Below are 22,132 nucleotides of genomic sequence, written 5' to 3' on the forward strand. Positions count from 1 at the left end.
TTCTCTGCCATAACTTTTGAAAGGTTTGACATAAAGAGTCATGGGTGGTGTCATGGGACTCGGTATTGAGTCCTTGACCATAATTGGTGAAAATTAGCCCCGCCCCTTCTTCTGATTGGTTGTCCCGATTTTCTGCTATAACTTTTGAATGGTTTGACATAGAGAGTCGTGGGTGGTGTCATCAGATTCTGTATGGAGTCCTTGACCTTCATTGGCCTGAATTAGCCCCGCCCCTTCTTCTGATTGGTTGTCCTTTTTTTCTGCTATATCTTTTGAATGGTTTGACATAGGAAGTCGTGGGTGGTGTCATTTCTGATATGCTTATGGGGGCGGTGGCTGTGAGTGCGAGGGCCCGTTCATCGCTGCTTGCAGCTTAAATTTATGTAATAATTGCTCGGGGTCATGTTCTGGTCTCTGGAAAGTGCTTAGAGTTGACTTTTGTTGTAATAGACGCTATATAAATAAAATTGAATTGAATTGAATGTTCTACACCTGCTTCATCTGGTTCAAGGGGGCTGAAGTCCTCCAAGCTGTCAGTAGCCATCCATGAATCCTAAATCTCAAGGATTACTATCTTTGATAAGCATTATTTCTCTCATAGCAGTTTTGACTGGAGAAAGAAAATCAGCAAGGTGCAAGCAAAATTATTGAAAAAAAATAACGGGAAACAAATTAATAATGGAAGCAAAAGTTGGTAACACATGCTGAGAGTAAAGTTGCCAAGAGCAGCAGCTTCTCTGCCAGGAGATGCAAATCCAGGACCTGACCTCTGCTGCAGACTCTGCAAAGTCAATCATCTTCAGTGCAGCCAGACGGTACGATGAAGCCACGCCCTAAAAGAACAGAGAATCACCGTTTTCAGCCTCGATCTCTTCTGCTCCATATTTGTATTTTTATGCCCTGATGCATCACTGTCTCAGCCGCACCACATTATAGTGTATTCAGACCAGCTGAAAAACCCCACGAGGGACTCCAGAGCAGCCGAGGAGCTGGGCTCGGGTCAGAACTGCAGAGTAGGCTCTTTTTTTTTTTTTTTTTCAGAAACCCAACCCCTCCTACTGTCCTCCCTCTAGTTTATCCCCAACATCTCTCCTTCCCTCTCTTCTCTGCCAATGACTTGACCTATTCAATACCTAATCACCGTGCCTGACACGGATCAATGTCCATTCTAGTGTATCCTCTTGTTAGACACACGGGATCTTTGGCTCACTCACTCATTTTCTCACTCTGTCGCCCTTAGATCTCTCTGTTCAAAGTCTTGTCTAGATGTCTGGGTTTCCGTCCCTCCCTCTCCACTGGCTCACTTGTCCTACATCAAGACAGCAGACCTAAATTCCTGATTCTGATTCTTTTATCATTCATGCTCTACATCAGGGGTCTTAAAAAATTTTTAGCCCAGGGACCCCTTGGATGAGAGAAAAACAGAGCAGGGACCCCCGCTTGTAATTCTTATTTTTTCCCTTTTTTTTTTAATGTGTCAAGTTTTAAACCTGGCTTATAATAACTTTTGAATGTGTTTTATTCTGCTTTTATCACCTTATTAGCCAATTCCTGACTGGGTTATTAGCCTACATGTGTTTATGGTTGATGAAACTTTGGCCTCGTCAGACGTGGAAGGAGTAACGTTAGGCCGAGCTGTAACGTTACAATCTCCAGCTTTAGGCTTCGTTATTGTCACAAATTTATCCATCAGGCCTAACTAGTGTTAAATATGAAATAGCCAAGTCAATTTCGCAACAAATTTTCTTTTCTTAAAAAGCTAGCTAGCTCGTTTTTCCGCTCTAAAGTTGACATTAGTCACATGACTCACGTCAGGGAGTCATTTATCTAGAGTTATAGACTAAGGGCCAGTGCCAATCCCCCCCTAGTCCTACTTTTCAGCCCTACCCCTAAATTTTGCGCGTTCCCGTGAGGGTAGTGGTGTCCCAATTCCTCTTTGCATGTAGGGGTAGTGGGCATAACGAGGGGTAGGGGGTATGAATCTAGCCCTTGAGAGCGAGGGATTTCAGATGCTGACTCGCCGACTGAGGGCTAGAGAAAATTTCCCAGAATGCTTTACGTCATCATTTGCAGACAGAATCAAACAAAAAAACATGGTGGACATTTCTAATTTTTAGTGAATAAAATCAATATTTTGAGTTAGTTTCTGCATAAAAATGCGTTTTGATTACATTTCTAGAGAGAAATATATATTTTACTTTCATAATATTCACTCAGTGAATGTACATAATCACTCGCTTGCCCGTTGTTGCGAAGTTTTTTTCAGATCTCGCCAGAATAAAGGCTGATTTATGGTTCCGTGTTACACCAACGCAGAGCCATACGGCGTAGGCTACGCCGTACGCTACGCCGTAGGCTCTGCGTCGATTTAACGCGGAACCAGCTGCTGCTCCCGAGCCGGCGGCTCTTGTCATCCCCGAAAACATCGGAGCAAATTTCTTAACAGGCGTTATTTGGAAAACTGAGCCCAGGTTGGGGATCTTAACGGTTACTTTTACGCCTGAAAAAAATATTAAAACTTAATAAAGTGGCATATTAAAAGCGCTAAAGCCGAAATTAAAACAGCTTTTAGCTCTCGGCTTCCTGATATGGTGTGACATATGTGCAAACGTAACTACGCAGTCGCTTACGTACCCGAACGTAAACCACGCAGTGACGTAGCAAGTGGTGTCCCAATCCCTAGGGAAGATTACAAAGCACTACCCCATGTGGCTTCATTTTGAGGGTGAAGTGGTAGTGGGTGAGGGCTAGTGGTAGTGAGCAGGGTGAACATTGGGATGGCCCTAAATAGTTATTGTCAAAAGTAGATTATTATCGCCTGTTAAAGGAGCATGAGGCAGGATTGAGGCAGGATTTATGAAAAAAATTTGTATACGTTTTAAGTTTTCTAGTAATAATGTCAGATGAAGCGTTCCAAACCAAAACGAATGAGCCCTCTAGCGTATCTCTCCGTTGCCTTGAACAGGCTGTGTGCTGCAAAATGTGCTGCAATTCCGGGCCAGAATTTCCCGCGCTGTCCTGCGGATGTGACGTCAAATGACGCTGCATGCGCGTTCTCCCGTGCCGGCTTCACTGTTGGCTGCAGTACCCCCGAAGGCCGTCGTGACGAAGGGTGGCGCTAATGAGTCTCATTTCTTAAAAGGAGCCACATGCTCCTTTAATGGAGTTTTCTCAATCATATATATATATATATATATATATATATATATATATATATATATATATATATATATATATATATATATATATATATATATATATATATATATATATATAGTGTTTGCAAACAACTCCCAAATATGCCAGGCCCAGGACAAAAACTAAATAAGGAAGGAGCCAATGTTGCACTGCTTCTGGAAACAGGTCCCAGTAAACCAGGGGTCACCAATCCTGGTCCTGGAGGGCCGGTGTCCTGCATGTTTTAGAGTTTTCTCTGCTTTAACACACCTGATTCTAATTAATCATCGTCATCAGCTTGTCATTGAGGTCTGCACAATTCTCTTAACGACACAGTCACTTTTATCACGATGCAATGAAGCAGCGAAACATGTAAAACATGCAGGACACCGGCCCTCGAGGACCAGGATTGGTGACCCCTGCAGTAAACAATCGACCGGTGTCTCTTGTATCCTGTAATGCAATCCACAGCGAAAGACAGAAACAATCAACACACACAAATACTGAAGCATTCTTTAAAACACTCGGCTTTGCAATGACATGGTACTGTACATGCGATGTAAAGGTCAACATCGTTCAGAATAGGCAGTTTTAGGAAGTGCCACTGTTTTGATTAGTGGAAATTCTGAAAAGGTGTTGGTTTCTGAATCACAGCAAGATCAAAGATCCGTTCGGCCGCATTTTAGAGGAACCGGGCCTTAGACCAGAACTTAAACTGCTCAAATTAACTCAAATTATTTGATTTGTGAAAATCTTAAATAGTTCAGTTTCACTGTTTTCAATGGTCCCAATATTAAATATTTAGTAAAAATCTGATAGAAAAAAGAACAAACATACAAGTTGCTCTTTCAAATTGGTATTACCTTAACTGTTTCATCAGTTGAAACTTTATGTCTTAAGGTAGTAGATCTGTTGGTTTGTGATGTTGAAGTAATCTGGTTGAAACTTTCAAAAAAAAGCATTAGTTATATCATTATTATCATGCTGCCTCTTCTTCTTTATGCCAATAAACAGCCTGTGATCAGGCAGTCAGCCGTCACATTTCCGCTGCGAGTGTCCATTACGACCATCCTGGTGATGTACCAGAACATCTCCATGTCTGTGCTTGAAGCAGAGAGAAGCAAAGTGTCTAATATAGAAAGTAATTACAGTTGGTTTAGAAGGTCTCTAGATTTTTCACTACATGTCTTTTTGGGCATCACCAAAAAAAAAAAAAAAAAAGAGAGCACAATGTCCACTTGGCTTTCTTCTATTATACAGTTTATGGCTGAATGATATCTTTTCATTATTTTTATATGCTTGGAAGAAAATGGGCTTGGTGTGAGCTTGTAAACAAGACCAATTAAACTGAGCTGCCTTTTGTTTTCCTCTCGTGAATAATGCATCACTGCAGCTCCTCATTAAAATCTAGGCCATGACCTTTCCACAGCTTACGACTGAGGTCCACAAATGTCACACGTAACGTTCCACCGGCCACAAATTCTTACTGCAGCAACACCAGACACAAAGCAGAGATCTAACACCTTCTCCTGCTCGTCAATCTTTTATGCTCTGCTCTCCGCCGTTCGCCTCGTCACGTGATTTACCAGTGTTGCTGCATGTGTCGCCCGACTGCCTGCGAATTAAGATGCATTCCTGTGTCAAACCTGACAGTAAATCCATGGTAAATCCACTGGCTTCAGCACACTAATTGAGCCTCCTTCACATGGAGACAAAATGTCACTGCCACCTTCGGAGAGCTGGGGAAACGCTTTCAGGTGCAGAAAGGTTGACGTTTCCTGGGACCCACTGAATTACAAGGAAGCACATCCTTCCTAAAGGCTACATCAAATTTAAGACTCACCTCCCTGGAGATTTCTGCATAGCCTTTTTTTTTTAAATTTTCCTGCAGTGCTTCTCTTGTTCTTTTCCACCATCCAAAAATGCCACAAGTTTAACCACTGACATGTCAGGCATGAAGTGTTTTGACAATGTTGACATCCAAGGACATGATCTGATAGCGTAATGTGGAGCAGGGCTCAGGAGTGTGTCAGATTTGGCCTGATGATTCCCTCCTGTCTTTAATTTACGATCCATCAAATGGAGCAACTGAATCATTAAAAGAAAAAAAAAGAAAAAAGAAGAGACACTTTACATCTTGTACTCTTTTTAGACGAGCAGCAAAAGGAGTGTGTTTCATGTCTCGGCTTGTGGGAACAAATTGCTTTCAAAGTGGGAGCTACTGAAGCCAGACAGACGTTTGTGCTCCACTTTGATGTCTTCTACCTTTGAAGGGTTTTGTTCAAGAAAAAATGCTCAATTGTCTTATAGGTGCGTTCAAAAGCACTAGTGTCAACTTTATGTTAGATGTCAATCAGTCTTAAAAATCAATGGTTTTTGGCACTTATGTAAAAATATGCATTTTAAATAAATATATATAAAAAAAATATATATATATATTTTAGGGCTGTGAAGCGATTAATTTTAATCGCGATTAATCGCATGTTGTCCATAGTTAACTCGCGATTAATCGCATATTAATCGCACATTTATTCACAAATTTTTTGCTGTTCTAAATTACCTTAAGGTATTTTTAAATCTTTTTAATACTGTTAACAACATGAGAAAGGGCAAATATGCTTTCTTTATGCCAATGTTTATTCAACCTTCCACAAAAAAAAAAGCTTTTGACCTGAATGTAACATTCCTTCATAAATACAAACACAATGTAGTCCCCAACTTTACACTTGTAAAGACTAACTTAAGATTCCTTGTTTTTTTAAGCAGCTCAATGTAAAACAATGAACCATATGCATCACAAACATTGTACAAGAAGTGCATTGGTCAGTTACATTTTCCATGTAATTATGTCTAACCTCATATGGAGGAAAATAAAAGGCTCAAAAAATATCCCCTTCTCCTAAGTGGGATCAAAACAGGGTGATAGAAAAAATAAATTTCAAACAAAGTGCACATGTAACAGCAGGGAGTGTAGCAGAAACGCGCTCTCTGCATCGGTCGTGTGTTTGGTTGCAAGTGGTATTTGAGACTCGACGTAGTTCGATGGTAATTCATTTCAAATCGACAGTACATGCAAATAACTTTAGTCTTGTCCAGCGAACCATCTGGCATCTTTTTGAAAGTGAACTCGCCGTTCAAAAGTCCCTTTTCATTCTCCATCTTTCCTCACTTTTCAAAAAAGTCCACCATACCTTTCCTCAAGCTACGGCGCCTGTCGACCGCCAGAAATTATATAATGATAATATAATAATTTTATCCTGCGATCCTTAATCGTGCAATAAAAAAATTGTCGGTGTTAAGAGGACGTTAAGTTAACGCGTTATTAGCGCGCTAACTTTGACAGCCCTAATCTATATATATCTATATATATATATATATATATATATCTATATATATATATATATATATATATATATATATATATATATATATATTCATATAGAGAGTGGGTATGTCAGAAGGTGAAAGGGTAAGGTGGACAACCCTAACCCCCCGATGTTTCGGTTCCATTTTAACTTTTAAGGGTGATATCTGATTCTTTAGTTGCTAAATTAACTCCTCACCTATAAAGTCCTGAATGGTCAGGCTCCATCCTACCTCAAATAACTTATAGTCCCCTACGATCCTGCTAGACCACTGCGTTCACGGAATGGACTGCTTGTGATTCCTACAGTCTCCATGAGCAGAATTGGAGGCAGAGCCTTCAAATTTCAGGCCCCTAACCTCTGGAATAATCTTCCAGTCTTAGTCCGAGAGGCGGGAACACTCTCTGCCTTTAAGACTAGGCTTAAAACCTTCCTCTACGAAAAATCCTATGCTTAGAGTCAGCTAGTATTTACTGTGTTTTTTGGATGTTTTGCTGTTCTTCTGTTTCTCCGATGCTTGTGTTTTATTTTATGATGTGTGATATCTGATCACTTTTATCACTGATGAATGATCTATTTCTGATGCTTATGTTTTTATACATTATTTTATGATGTATTATATCTAATCACTTTTATCCCTGTTTTTGTGTTGTGAAGCATCATGAGATGACCTTTGTTATGATTTGACGCTATACAAATACATTGAATTGAATTGAAATTAATTGAATTAAATTGTCCTTGTTGTTCAGCAGCTAGTTGCCAACTTGTCCCATACTTTGACGATGAAAACCAAAACTAAACAGTGAGAGATGGAAAGTGAGCTGACTGATGCGTTTCTGAGGGTTAAAGTCATTTTCAGGTCAGGAGACCCACCATTGATTCGTCGTGATCAAAAACAAAAGAAACTCACCTTTGCCACCGTTGTGCGCGAGTGCTTTGTCGATAAAGCCAGCCCCCTCCTCAAAGAAGGCACTGAGGTTGAACTGCTCGGTGTCGTTGGCCTGGATGCCGTGGTACGTGATGCCTGTGCCGGTGTAGAACTCGGCACTGGTGTTGACGTGCATGAAGGAGGTTCCCTCCGCCACGTTGAGGACATGTGTCACTCCGAGCTTCTGCAGGCGCATCGTGTTCTGGGCTACAAACCTGGATGGGTGAGAGGAAGTCAGTGAGAAGAGCCGTTTATGTCTGTGACAAACCTGCCGCTATATAAATAAAATCATTAACAATATGTACGATGCTCTATTCACGTCGACATGCAACCTTATTTCCATTTAACATTGATTCTTCTGCATTTTATTCTCCATGCTACAAACAGAAAAGCATTCCTAAGTTTCCTGGGAGTTTCTCAAGTGCTCCTCAACACACCCAAGGACTGCATTGGCATCCCCTTCTACCTCAAAGTATGTCAAGACGCCTTGACGTCACGTGACTCATTGGTCACGGAAGTCACAGAGTCCGTGTTAAGAATACAAAATAGAGAATCAACCGACCAAAACTGTGCCAAGAAAACAAAAAGGTTGGTGGTGTGGAAGTTTTGTGGGACTCAGTGTGTGTTTTACTGTCGTAGCAGCGCCACGAGGCAACATCACAAATCTTTACAATCACCTTAAACATTACCACAAAGTACAATATGACAAAGCCGTACGAGGCCATAAAACCGAGAATGGCTGTTGCCTTGACCACACGGAGTACCTGAACCCTGCACAATCCAACGCCATACCCACCAAACTCCAACAGGCAGAACAGGCAAAAAGGAGATAACAGAGGTTCCCACCTAAGCAGAGATGTGGGCCTTGTAAACCCAATACAAGTCACAATCATCAACACCTAGAAAAACGCTAGTCAGAGCTCTCCTGGAAATATTTTTCAAACTGCTTGTACATTAAGCAGCAGGCGATAGGGAAGTAGAAGAACTGTGGGAGGTGGATCACTTAGCAGGGGTGTCCTCGAGGGCAGCATTCCTGCATGTTTCAGATGTTTCCCTGCTTCTGCACACTGTGATAAAAGTAGCTGTTTCACCAACAGAGTTGTCCAGACCTTGATGACAAGCTGGTGACGACCATTTATTTGAATCAGGTGTGTTGATGCAGGGAGACATCTAAAACATGCAGGATTGCGGCCCTCGAGGACTGGAGTCCGACACCCCTGACTTAGAGCAACGTCTGCTGTCTGCTTAATTCTGATCCATGTGCTATTAGTCTCTATGTGAATGGCTAAAGCCTGATTTAAAGAGAACCTATGATGGCATTTAATGTCTATTTTAAACAGGCCTTGAATGTCTTCAAAACAAACTTTTGATAGTTTTTTCTAAATAAATTAGAAATTCAGCCTCTGGGCCATGTCTTTATCTTTACCGTTTCTAACCTCCTTCTCTATTAGGGATTCTGAGTGGGCGGGGAGGCTATGATAATGAGGCTCTGTGCTGATTGGCTTCCTGAATGACGTGTAGCAGGGGAGGGCACAAAGCCTCCCTCCAGGCAGAAGAGCAGCCGGCTGCAAACACTATGGCTGATTTATGGTTCCGCGTTACACGAACGCAGAGCCTACGGAGTAGGGTACGTGGCGACGCGCACCGTACGGCGTAGGCTATGGCGTAGGCTGCGGCGTACCCTACGGCATAGGCTCTGCGTCGATTTAACGCGGAACCATAATTCAGGCTTTGAACCGTGTCCCATGCGATGCGAGCGAGCGTCAGCGACAAAATCAATTCCACTGCTTTATTAGGGCCCGAGCACTTACAGTGCGAAGGCCCTATTGTATCTCTAGGGATTTATCGTCGTCGTTATTCTTTCTTTCTTTCTTCTGATGAAAGGAGGGCCTTTTTGCCCCCCTACACGTGGCCCAAAAGTCACCAAATTGTGCAGGCAAGCCAGGCCTGGCAAAATTTTTTATATTTAATGGTTTGCATTAATGGGCGTGGTAAAATGGCTCAACAGCGCCCCCTAGAAAACTTTGTGCCTCAAGCCCCACAATACGGTTTGACGTACATGCACAAGAATCGGTACACACCTGTATCATGTCGCAACTTAAAGAAAAGTCTCTTGGCGCCATGGTTGAAACCGAACAGGAAGTCGGCCATTTTGAATCAATCGTGAAGTTTTGGCGCAATTTATGCCATTCCTTCGGCAGTTAATAAGGCCCGAACCGTAACGTGCACCCAAGTGTGTTATACATCAAAATGTGCGTCTCTATCCTGCGACAACACGCATTACTTTTCTTAGTCAAAAGCGTTACCGTGGCGATGCTAGACGCCAAAAAGCGCGCCCACCCTTCATCTGATATCCATATTTGATAGTTCCCCAAAAGTCACTAAATTTTGCACGCAAGCCAGGCCTGGCGATAAATTTGATATTTCATGGTTTGCATTAATGGGCGTGGCCTAATGGCTCAACAGCGCCCCCTAGAAAGCTTTTCTCTGCCATAACTTTTGAATGGTTTGACATAAAGACTTGTGGGTGGTGTCATCTGACTCGCTTTTGAGTACTTGTCCTTCATTGGCATGAATTAGCCCCGCCCCTTCTTCTGATTGGTCGATGTGATACTTCCGATTTTCTGCAATAACTTTTGAATGGCTTGACATAAAGACACCACATAAAGTGGTGTCATCGGACATGGTTTTGTGTCCTTGACCATAATTGGTGCAAATTAGCCCCGCCCCTCCTTCTGATTGGTCGATATTTCATAGTTCCTATTTTCTGCCATAACTTTTGAATGGTTTGACATAGAAAGTCGTGGGTGGTGTCATTTCTGATATGCTGATGGGGGGCGGTGGCCATGAGTGCAAGGGCCCGTTCATCGCTGCTTGCAGCTTTAATTTTCTATTGGACTGTCCTAACTGTCCGCAGCGACACAGCGCTGCGCAGCGCGACGCGGCGCGGCGTTTTGAGCTGCACAATTGTCGGACGCCCTGCTTCTATTCTCTTCCTGTCGCTCGCGTTGAAAGCCGGTTGAAAGCCCTGTAGGAAACGGTCACGGATGAGGAACGGCTGATCCAGTTAGTTGAAATGAGAAGGTATCTCTATGATACCTCCTCATTTCACTACAAAAACCTCAATAAAGTGGCAGCTGACTGGAGGGAGATGGACAGAGTGTCCGATGTCACGCAGTGCGATGCGATAGTCGGACGCTCGCATGCAGTTACACGGTTTTATAGTTGTGGGCATGGTTTCACGCAGCGGAGGCCAAACCTCTGCTCCTGTCGTGACTCAAGACGGGAGCAGAATCTGAACGGCTCCTGATTGTCTGCACCTGTGTCTCGTCAACCCTTCCGTGCATATCTGGTCTTGTCTCTCGCTCCCTGCTGGTCCGTACTGTTTCCACCCTCCGTGTGTCCTGTCATGCTTTTGGATTTTTCCTCTCGTGTTCTTTGTCAACCTTAGTCTGCAGCGCTTTTGGTTTGATTTTGACATAATAAATCACCTTTTTTGGAACTCCTGCCACCTGCTCTCTCCTGCGTTTGGGTCCTAATCAACCACTTTGTGACAGTATATGCATCTTTTTTTATGTTGCAACACAAAATGATGAGTCCACAATAAGTGAAGAAGAAAAAACTAAGGTAGATAAAAGCTGTAACAAAAACAAATAAAGCAAAGTAGCATGTCAGCAGACCAAGTGATTAAAGTTTGCATCACAACAACTCTGCAGTGGTATTGAAGCTTTTCTTGAAACCCAGCCAGATGCTGAATGTCTGCTGGGAGTCTTGAACCAGTTCTGCATGTCGCCTTTTTAAAACTGTGCTCAAAACAAATTAATTATCAATTTATCCCCAAACTCTGAATCTGTTTAAAGTTTCTGGAAGTACAACTTTTTAAAGAACAAAACATTTTAATTAATTAATTAATCCAAATGGAAACAGCTTCTATAAGGAGTTTCTGGCCTCTGCTTCTCCACACGCGTGTTTTCACCTCTTGCTTCCTGTGTCTTTACTTGTACTGAAGCTGGGTAAGATGAGGTCAGTGCTGCTGTGCAGCATCTCCTCTGTAAAATGTTTGGCCTCCCCTAATGGTTACAAGAAGACTAAAAGTGGTACAGTAATCCCTCGTTTTTCGCGGGGGTTACGTTCCAAAAAGAACCCGCGATAGCTGAAATCCGCGAAGTAGCAACTTTTTAGCAAATGATTATACAAGGCTTCAAATTGCCGAGATCAGCCCCGCCCCACCGCGACCCGATTAATTGGATTTGAACGGGAGAATATGAAAAAAAAAAAAAATACAATAAGTACAGTAGGACAAATTGTGACTGGCGCGTATTTTCTCTGCTCTTCTGACTGTCGCTGCATCCTGACTCGCTCTGTAGCGTCTTTTTCTTCTAAAGCCCGCGGTGCAGGAGTGTTTTTTCGACAGAAGAACATAGTTATGGGTAGTTTTTGACGCTCTTTTTTCTTCTGGGCAAAAAGATTCTTATAACCCGACATGCCACCATGGATTATATCTGAGAACTGTAATCAACGATTCATCAAAGGGTCCCGTTCTTGAGCTGCTCGCTGAAGCTCATTGGCCGTTCTCAGCATTGTTGCTAAGCAACCAACGTTATTGACACAGGAAGTGAAGAAGCAGGGAGACTATTTAGCCAATCAGAATGCAGAAGCCGATGCACAATGCAAATCCATGAAGCAGCGACACCGTGAAAGGTGAACCGCGTTATAGCGAGAGATTACTGTATAGATGATTTGAAACAGAAAAGCTTCATTTCAACTCTGTATTTCCACACATACTGCAACATCTTGGTATGATATTACATTTATTTTTCCCTACTTAGAAATGTCTCACGCGGAAATAGAACCAGCGAGTAACACTTTAGCTTCCTGGTGCAAGATAAACCTTTACCTTTTGACGGCACGTGGCCGTCAAAAACACTGGCACGTGCAATAATAACAAATATTCCCGTACCTGCTACAACCCTGTACAATGCCACTGCTCAAGTCTTACAGTACATGGACAGATCTGGGCCTCAGACCCGGCTGCGGTTTGATTTCTGACTGAATGAATGTTATACAGTCACATCACACACTGAAACACTGTCTTGTCCTGTAGTGTGTGGGGTGCTGCACTAAAACCCGGACAGAACACAACACACAAAACGATTTCATTTTCAGAACCCAAACGGTGAATGTGAGGAAAAAAAACAAACATAAGGTGGATGGCTTGGTTTAACAAAGATATTAATTGAACTTTGGAGTTCACAAATAGCACTGCTTACCTGCAACAATCAGACAGTGGAAGTAAGCATGGCATTCGCAAAGGCCCAAAATAACTAACATGGGTCCCACCTAATGGCTCAACGTTATACATCTTACATAATAAAATGTGAGAATGCAATTACTATTAAATAATACTTGGTTTCACTAATTTAGTTTACTAATGCACCAAAACCCATGCTGTTTGCTTTATTTGCATCTTTAAGAGGTAAAAATTATGATAATGCAGCTGTTTTCTCACAATATGAGCCATTATTACATTATGAGCGGCGCCAGTAAGGCTCATAATGTAATAAGTTATTACATTATTACATTTTGCGCAAAGCCGTTATTACGTTATGCGCTCATGATTTTATTACATTATGAGCCGATTATTACATTATGAACTTGTATTACATTTAAGTTATTACATTATGAGCCGTTATTACATTATGAGTTGCTACACACCCTCTTGTCCTGCCAGCTTTTGAGCTGATTATTGTAGCGCCGCCTATGTACAAATCATAGTCAAACACAAACACAGACTTCTGCCCATAAGTCCATTCTTGTTGTCAGTATGTGCTATATTGTGACCTTTATACGATGGACTTGACCTATAGGGGATGATGCGTTAAACAATTAGGCTTCTCTTCCTGTTAATGTGGCCCGCCGCGTATTGGGGGCAGAGTTATACGGCATCTAAGTTGGCCAATGCGCCACCACGTGTCGCAGAAATTGTGTGATTCTGCTGACAGACAGACAGACACACACAGAGGTGAAAGCATTTCCTTCCACCCCTGCAGGAATGGCTGAGATAAAAATGATGATAATGCAACACTTTTCTCACAATATGAGCCATTATTACATTATGAGCTGTTATTCCATTATGAGCGGCGCCAGTAAGGCTCATAATGTAATAAGTTATTACATTATTACATTATGCGCAAAGCCGTTATTACATTATGCACTCATGATTTTATTACATTATGAGCCGATTATTACATTAGGAACTTTTATTACATTTAAGTTATTACATTATGAGCCGTTTAACAGCTCATAATGTAATAACGGTTATTACATTATGAGTTGTTACAAGCTACACGTCTAACAAACTACAATAAAGCAATACAAGTTTCTGGCTGATCCACCCGTCGGCCCCATAACTACGCCCACTGTTAGCATCCATCCTGCTGAAGGCACTGCCCACTGAAATGCTAATGCTAAATGTACTTTTAAACAACACAAAGAACATCAGTCTTGCCACACAGAGAAGACACCGCCTGGTTATCCATGTGAGCTTTGATGGAGGGACACAGCTACAAGGAAAAAAGCATATGACCCATTCTTAATTATCTGCTTTTCTACATTAAATGTCATCTGATCTTAATCTAAGTCACAATAACAGACAAACCCAATATGCATCAGCGTATGACAAGAAAAATAAATGACAGCTTCTTGTGTTTTTATTGAACAAACCCAAGAAAATTTCACAGTGCTGGAGGAGAAATGGAAACGGACTAATTAGTTCAACAAAGGCTAATTGGAGTCAGTTGTTTGCTCCCCTGGAGGCCAAAGAAATGAGGGTGGAAAAGTGGTTTAGTAACTCTGATTGATAAGACTCAAACATTTTAAGTTTCTGTTCATCAGAAGCATCTGCTGAAGTGAACCATAACTTGCAAAAATGAGATTCTGAAGACATGATCAAGACCACCTAATCTGCAGAACCCAACTATTTGTCCTCAAATGACGGAACAGGATTCTCAGTGAGGTAAAGAAGAACCCACGAGGAACAGCTCCCGGTTTGAAGACCATTGAAACTGGTAAACATCTCTGTTCATGTGTCATACTGGGCAGGAAGAGGGGCCACGGCAGACCGCCACAGAGGAAGCCACCGCGCTCTAAACAACTTCAGGAGAGCTGATTAAATAGGACATTGTTCAAATGTGTTTAAGCTGAAGCCCTTCTGAGAAGACTAACACACAAAAACTCATCTTGAATGTTTTGCAAGTCTGATTTAGCGCTATGAAAAGCTCTTGTGTGAAGTCTTTAGTGACAAAAGCAGGTTCAATGACTTTTTCTTTCAGCACTGAGACGTTTAATAGATACATTCGTAAAAGACACATGAAATTATAACTGTGCTATCAGTTTAGATGAAGATCAGACAGCATTTTAGAACAAATTAATCCAGAAAAACAGTTCATTTCAAAGGGTTCACATTAGAGGTGGGTGCAATTCATCGATGTGTCGATGCATCGCGATGCGTCACGTGACGATTTGGAATCGATTAATTAAAAAAAATAAAAAATAAAAAAATAAATAAATAAAAATAAAAATTTAAGTTATCCTATCCAGATTCCAGACTGAATAAGCTGCCTACTGATGCTGCCGATATGGCAGATATGTTTACACTAAATACATTTGATGGAAGTACATATCTTGTTTACTTGAATTAATGAACTCATTAAATCCAGGGCTTGACCGTTTTCAGTGTTTTCCGCCAATAGAGGGCGCTCTCATGCAAGTGCAGCTTTCCCTGGTCAAAGTTAAGTAAGTCAAAGAGCAAATGTTTACATAGTCATAAAATAAATTATTTTGTGTCTTTGAAAAATAAATGTCAAATGTTCAAAAAACCTTGTTATTTACTTAATGAGTGTTGTTAGAGGAACTGAGTTAATTGATTGGATATTTATTTACAAATGTAGCCACAGATGAAGACAAAATCAATCTTGTATGGAAAAAAGCATTAAAAATCACAATAATCGAAGAATCGTGGCACCAATAATCGAATCGAAAATCGTTATAATCGAATAATCGAAGAATCGAAGCTCCAATAATCGAAATCGAATCGAATCGTGAGGTACCCTTGTTTGCACACCCCTAGTTCACATGCTTTTTCCTGCCACAGTATGTATGTTGCTTTAAATCCTACAAAAGCTAAACTTTAATCCAGAACCATAAATCTTCATAACTCTGAGGCGTCCACCCTGTCAGCTGCGCGTGCTTTTATTGCTGTATCTGCTTAAATTCAACACGAGGCTGGTTGACCCCCGAGCAGCTGAACAGAGCTGGTGGCGACAAAGCCCATCTGCAAGAACTCATCAAAAAATCCCGGGCTGAAGCAGCCCATCTGCCCGTGTGTCAGCTGAAGGGCGGATGAAGCTCTGTTTCATTCACAAAACTGCTGTGTACCCTGACCGAGCTGGTGATCATAAATGATTCAATCCATGTTTACAGTACGAGCACTTAAAGGCAATCTGAAGTGAGGAGAATGTGCTTCTATCAGCATCCGAAGCACAACAGTGAAGTGACTTCTCCAAGTGCTCACACTTACTGTAATTTCACACAACACAATGCGGAGGCATACTGGGTTCAGCTGGGTTTACAGCCAATGGTTTCCTTCCTACTTGCGTCCCAGCCTCCTCACCCTGGGATCTGCAGTCCCACCTCATCCATTATTTAAGAGCAGCTTCACAAAGAGTCAGAGTTCCTCATAGCAAACAACCACACCTCAAGTCGGTCCCTGAGCTGCGAGGGGTGGTATCAGAGTGCTGACTACAACTCATCTGAAAACAGTGCAAGTCTGCAAAGTACGGTCATAATCCATTTATGAACATTTTACAGACTAGTTGAATAAACACAAATGCTGCCCTAGCCAATGCCGTGGTTATTGAAATAACTCACAAATAAGTATTCATGAGTCTGTGTGTGTGTGTACCTGTTTTCTATCTTTTTGTGGACTGTCTAAACAAATGAAAAAATAAAACAAAGCAACAAAATCAGCACAAAAGCCTAACTGAGGAGTAGGAATGGGCGATATTTTACCGTTCAAGATAAACCGTCAAAAAAATTCCCCACGATAAGAATTTGTCATCTCACGGTAAAAACGATAAATTGAGGAAATGAGCCTGAAAGAAAGAAAGAAAGAAAGAAAGAAAGAAAGAAAGAAAGAAAGAAAGAAAGAAAGAAAGAAAGAAAGAAAGAAAGAAAGAAAGAAAGAAAGAAAGAAAGAAAGAAATGAGCCTGAAAGAAAGAAAGAAAGAAATGAGCCTGAAAGAAAGAAAGAAATGAGCATGAAAGAAAGAAAGAAAGAAGAAAGAAATGAGCCTGAAAGAAAGAAAGAAATGAGCCTGAAAGAAAGAAAGAAAGAAAGAAAGAAAGAAAGAAAGAAAGAAAGAAAGAAAGAAAGAAAGAAATGAGCATGAAAGGAAGAAAGAAAGAAAGAAAGAAAGAAAGAAAGAAAGAAAGAAAGAAAGAAAGAAAGAAAGAAAGAAAGAAAGAAAGAAAGAAAGAAAGAAAGAAATGAGCCTGAAAGAAAGAAAGAAAGAAAGAAATGAGCCTGAAAAAAAGAAAGAAAGAAAGAAAGAAAGAAAGAAAGAAAGAAAGAAAGAAAGAAATGAGCCTGAAAGAAAGAAAGAAAGAATGAGCCTGAAAGAAAGAAAGAAATGAGCATGAAAGAAAGAAAGAAAGAAGAAAGAAATGAGCCTGAAAGAAAGAAAGAAATGAGCCTGAAAGAAAGAAAGAAAGAAAGAAAGAAAGAAAGAAAGAAAGAAAGAAAGAAAGAAATGAGCATGAAAGGAAGAAAGAAAGAAAGAAAGAAAGAAAGAAAGAAAGAAAGAAAGAAAGAAAGAAAGAAAAGAAAGAAAGAAAGAAAGAAAGAAAGAAAGAAAGAAAGAAAGAAAGAAAGAAAGAAAGAAATGAGCCTGAAAGAAAGAAAGAAAGAAAGAAAGAAAGAAAGAAAGAAAGAAAGAAATGAGCCTGAAAGAAAGAAAGAAATGAGCCTGAAAGAAAGAAAGAAAGAAAGAAAAAAAGAAAGAAAGAAAGAAAGAAAGAAAGAAAGAAAGAAAGAAAGAAAGAAAGAAAGAAAGAAAGAAAGAAAGAAAGAAAGAAAGAAAGAAAGAAAGAAAGAAAGAAATATTCCCGTTGATGACACTTTTTTTTTTATCGTTATTGGGATAAATGCCAGAAATTATCGTGATACTTTTTTTGTCCATACCGCCCATCCCTACTGAGGAGTTGTATTAAGACTGAATGATACCAATGTTAATCAACCTTCAGTCATCAAAGCAAAGCCTCATTTAGAGTTTCAATAGGTAACATTTAGGGAAGCTACTGGTAGAAATGGATTTTCTTATCTCCTGGTGAAGACACCGGTGGAGACTTTCAGTGATTCGGGTCATGGTACTTCTACTTTGCAACAAGGCAACCTGCTTCAAGCCTTTGAGAGAAGGAAAGCCCCCTCCGTTCACCGTAGATGCTTTTCAGGCGGTGAAACGTCTTTAAGGACAAAAGAAAAGGAAGTCCAGTTGCTTTGCTTCAAACCTGAAATTCTACTGGGGACATTTTTCAAGTTCAAGGTGTTTCAGGGTGGGACACGGTCAGCTCTGCATCGATGCAGCTGCATGAGTTTGCAACAGACATAAATTACTGTGTACAAGCCAATGCAGTGGGAACATAAAGTCTCAGTCTTAAAACGCTTTTCAATTTTAGAAAATCGTATCCAGACGTCATGGTTTTTTTCCATAATGGTTTCACTTTTTTCCATTTGTGATCATTGTTCACCACAAAGGCAGATTATACTAAAACACTTATTTACTTATTTATTTCAGAATAGAAGCAACAGGGTATGTTAATCTTCTTTTCTCACTGGCATTGACGCCCCTGAAAGTTGGCATGCTACTGAACAGACTGTTCTGGTATTTAGCTGCTACTTTTCTTAGTCAATACGGTTCTGCACAGACACAAGGTCTTTCTCTCTGTACTTGAAGCAACGGGGAGTGTGACTGTCTTATTCAGAAAGTAATTACAGCTTGTTTAAAAGTTGTTGGGTTTTTTTTCCTAAGAAAAAGTTCTTGAGTGCCTGAAAAGGTCTAAATCCTCCTAAAGCTATTTAGCTACAGTGTAATCTGAGTTGCATCCTTCTGTGCATGTCCATGTATTGATCCATGTGTGTGCATTAAGACGGGAGGGGCCGTGCATTTGTGTGAGTCAGAGGGCGGCGAGAAGCTGAATCGAAGCTTTGTGTCCTCAGTAGCAGATTTCGATATCATCATTTAGAAAAAAAATAAATAAACAAATATGTGATAGGGTTGCCATATACTTTTAGGCAGCTGCTCAAATATCTGGGGTTCCACTAAAGATTTAACATCGTGGGAGAAAAGCCTGGTTAGTGAGTGATGGATAACAGAGCTGACCGTGTGCTAGCTTTTATTAAAGCCTGTTAGCTTTTGTTAGCTTCATAGCCTTGGTCATCCAGCAGGATGGTGCTGCTCTAAGTGTTGGATGAAGTTTATTGTTGAATTAAGTTATTATTTGCAAATGTTCAAGGGAAAGAGAGAGAGAAAAAAGGTGTCTTGGCTCACTTACTGTCACTGTATGACAATTTAAATGAGCCTAGAATCTGATACCAGCAGCACACTCAAATAAGGTCATAATAGAGGCAAATGGAAATACAAAAACTGATCAAATGTATATATCAAGTGGTATCTACAAGTGACTAATAGCATTATATTTTGTTTTCTAGCTGAACTTGAAAGTGTTATTTCCCCCAAAAAATGATCATGTCAAAACCTTGGGGGAAAAAATGCAATTACCGTATTTTCTGGACTATAAGCCGCACCTGCATATAAGCCGCATCCGCTCTATTTAAAAAAAATTAATAAAAAAAAAAGATATACAAGCCACACCCGCTTTATTTAAAAAAAAAGATATGCAAGCCGCAGATATTTTTGTTGTTAGATTCGATATTTACTACATGTACAGAACGATTTTGAACTGTAAATGATGTACATGTTTGTACCTAAATAGATCCTTTCCTACACTGCAAAAACTCAAAATCTTAACAAGAATATTTGTCTTATTTCTAGTTAAAATGTCTCATTTTTAGTCAAAAAAATCTCATTACACTTAAAACAAGACTCTTCACTGGAAAAAACAACAATTTTCACCTGTTTCAAGTAGATTTTCACTTAAAATAAGATTTTTTTGCTTGTAATGAGAAGATAACCGGTATTTATTTATCTGTTTGGAATCTGCTTCTACCTACTTCTATCTGCTAAAGAAGAAGTAGCGTATTCTTCTTTGCATTTATTTTGTCTTCGTTTTGATTCTAATTCTGGTTAGAGCGCCCCGAGCGGTGGAAGAAAAATCCACAGAATAGAATAACCTTTGTATAAGCTGCACGGTTGAAAACCTATGAAAAAAGTAGCGGCTTATAGTCCAGAAAATACGGTATATAGATCTCTGCAATCACAGTATATATTGCAACCTAAAAATAGTTAATGGGACAAATTCCTGGGGGACCTTGTTATAATGGATATTTTCCAGGACATATCATTTATCTAATTTTAGTCATGAACTATAACAGAAGCCTGTTTGAGCACCACATGTGCTGGTCTCTTTAAATTGTTTGTTATATGATCTTGCCACACAAACTACACAGTCTTATTTGTACCAGGGTTCTTGTAGTAAGATGTATCAGCACTGCAGAGGGGCTTACTGGGTCCCAGTGCTGGAGACAAGGCACAGCCCATAATAAACAATCAATACCCCCTCTCCCTGCCTGATACATCTGCAATATCACTTTACATTACAACATGATTTCCACCTGTTAAGACCATGATACAAATAAAATGGTTCACTGATTACATTCCTGTAAGCTGGCTTTGAAGAGAATAGTAAGCAATTACTCTCTTCTATATAATCAGTGAACATATTGTCTTGATCATACATCAAATATTTGTCCTCAAGGGAAATTACAAAGCTGAAAGCACATCAGAGTCCCTTTCAAACCTGCAATATTGTTTGATGAGCTCCAACTGACTGCAGGATTGCCAGCACTTCGTTTGGAGACTTGTGCCTGGAAGACTGGCACATTCATATAGGTTTCTTCTTGTTTTTCCTTTTTTTCCCCACCCCAGTCCCAAGCAACAAGAATATTACTGTATTCTGTGCTTCTCATGCTCCTCCAACACTCTGTTAGCAGAAACTGGAGCCACAAATTGTTCTGCATAGAGACAACAAGCTTCTCAAGCATCCCTAGATCTGTTCTCTGCTATGGTGGCATGTAAATAGCATGAAATCAGAGTTTTAATATGCCCTCTTAAAGAGCTACTCTGTAAAATTTGCATAATAAACTATAGTCACTTACGATGACATGACAAATAAAAAAGTATACAGACGTTATTGAGACAGCACCTAACACCTGACAGCAGAGCCGCCTGGGAGATTTGCAAGGCCCTGTGCGAAATGGCCGGGGGGTCCCTCGCGCGTGAGCGTAGCGAGCGCTCGCAAAATTTTGGGGTTTTTCGGGTCGGATCGGGTGTCTATATGTGCAATTTTAACTTTCCAATTAGCAAAATACTGGATACCTTCCCCCGCCTCATCATCATCTCTTGCCTCGACGCGGGGCCCCGCGGCTGCTTGAGACCCGGTCAGATCGGTGATTTTTGTAACAAATTTATCAAACAAGCCTTTCAGAGAGGCATTAAACTCTTACATTTTCTTTAGTTTTTTTCTTTTTTCATCCCCTGATGGAAATTTCCTGATTCTGTCTCGTTCTCTCGACATTGTGTGACAGTTTGTTCCACACTCCACCCGTCTGGATCAGACTAGCTTGTGTCTGCGCTTGGTCTGACGCAGTTGTGTTGAACAACAGACACGCGCATCATTGCACATATATTTATTGATATGTACAGACTAGTACACATTTAGGTCTGTAATGGAACGTGACTGTTGATATTTATAAGGGAAAAAACGAAAAAAAAAAAAAAAAAACGAAAAAAAAATTTTTGAAAAAAAATTTTTTTGAAAAAAAAAAAAAAAAACGGCCCATAGCGCGAGGCCCCCTGGGGCGCGAGGCCCCGTGCGGTCGCACGGTTCGCACACCCCTTGCGGCGGCCCTGCCTGACAGTATTGCAGTTGGAGCACCTTCCTTTATCGTCTCTTTATCATTTAAAACCTGAAGCTATATCCACTTTTAAAAATAGTCTTTGTTGGAAACCTTATAATTTATTTAAAAAAAAGGTCAAATATATATAAAATGTGAAATATATCTGCCCATATGCTAACAGTAACATTTAAGTGTATCAGCAAGTGTCTATTCGAGCACTTAAAATGATTAAGGGGGCTTTAAGAAAATCAGAACTAGAGTGCTCCCAGTTTTTAGCATCATATTACTAACTAGCCCATCCTTCGTGTTTTCGCGTTAAGTGAGCGCTATCCCCCATTACCAATACCAATGTTATTGAAAACATTGATAGCAACAATGAGCAAACGCAGCAAAGCTAAAGTAATAAGAGGAAGAGACAGAAGATTTCGAAGGTGTGGGATCATTTTAAATTAAAATTAAGTACAACATTGTGGTGTGTGTACATTGTGTAAGACTCTTGTTCCGAGTCCCGCTCCACCGCCAAGCATT

General features: G+C 40.5%; 1 protein-coding gene across 1 annotated transcript in view; it reads right to left on the minus strand.

Annotated features, from left to right (window-relative positions):
* dusp3a (dual specificity phosphatase 3a) overlaps nucleotides 1-22,132 on the minus strand; it is a 36,729-nt gene that overhangs the window by 7,055 nt on the left and 7,542 nt on the right. The window contains exon 2 of the mRNA XM_061708233.1: nucleotides 7,453-7,685. Within this exon, the coding sequence (XP_061564217.1) occupies nucleotides 7,453-7,685 (233 nt within the window). The remainder of the gene's footprint in view (nucleotides 1-7,452; nucleotides 7,686-22,132) is intronic.

This window comes from Cololabis saira, chromosome 19 (genome assembly GCF_033807715.1).
Source record: "Cololabis saira isolate AMF1-May2022 chromosome 19, fColSai1.1, whole genome shotgun sequence".
In the NCBI taxonomy this organism is placed as follows: Eukaryota; Metazoa; Chordata; class Actinopteri; order Beloniformes; family Belonidae; genus Cololabis; species Cololabis saira.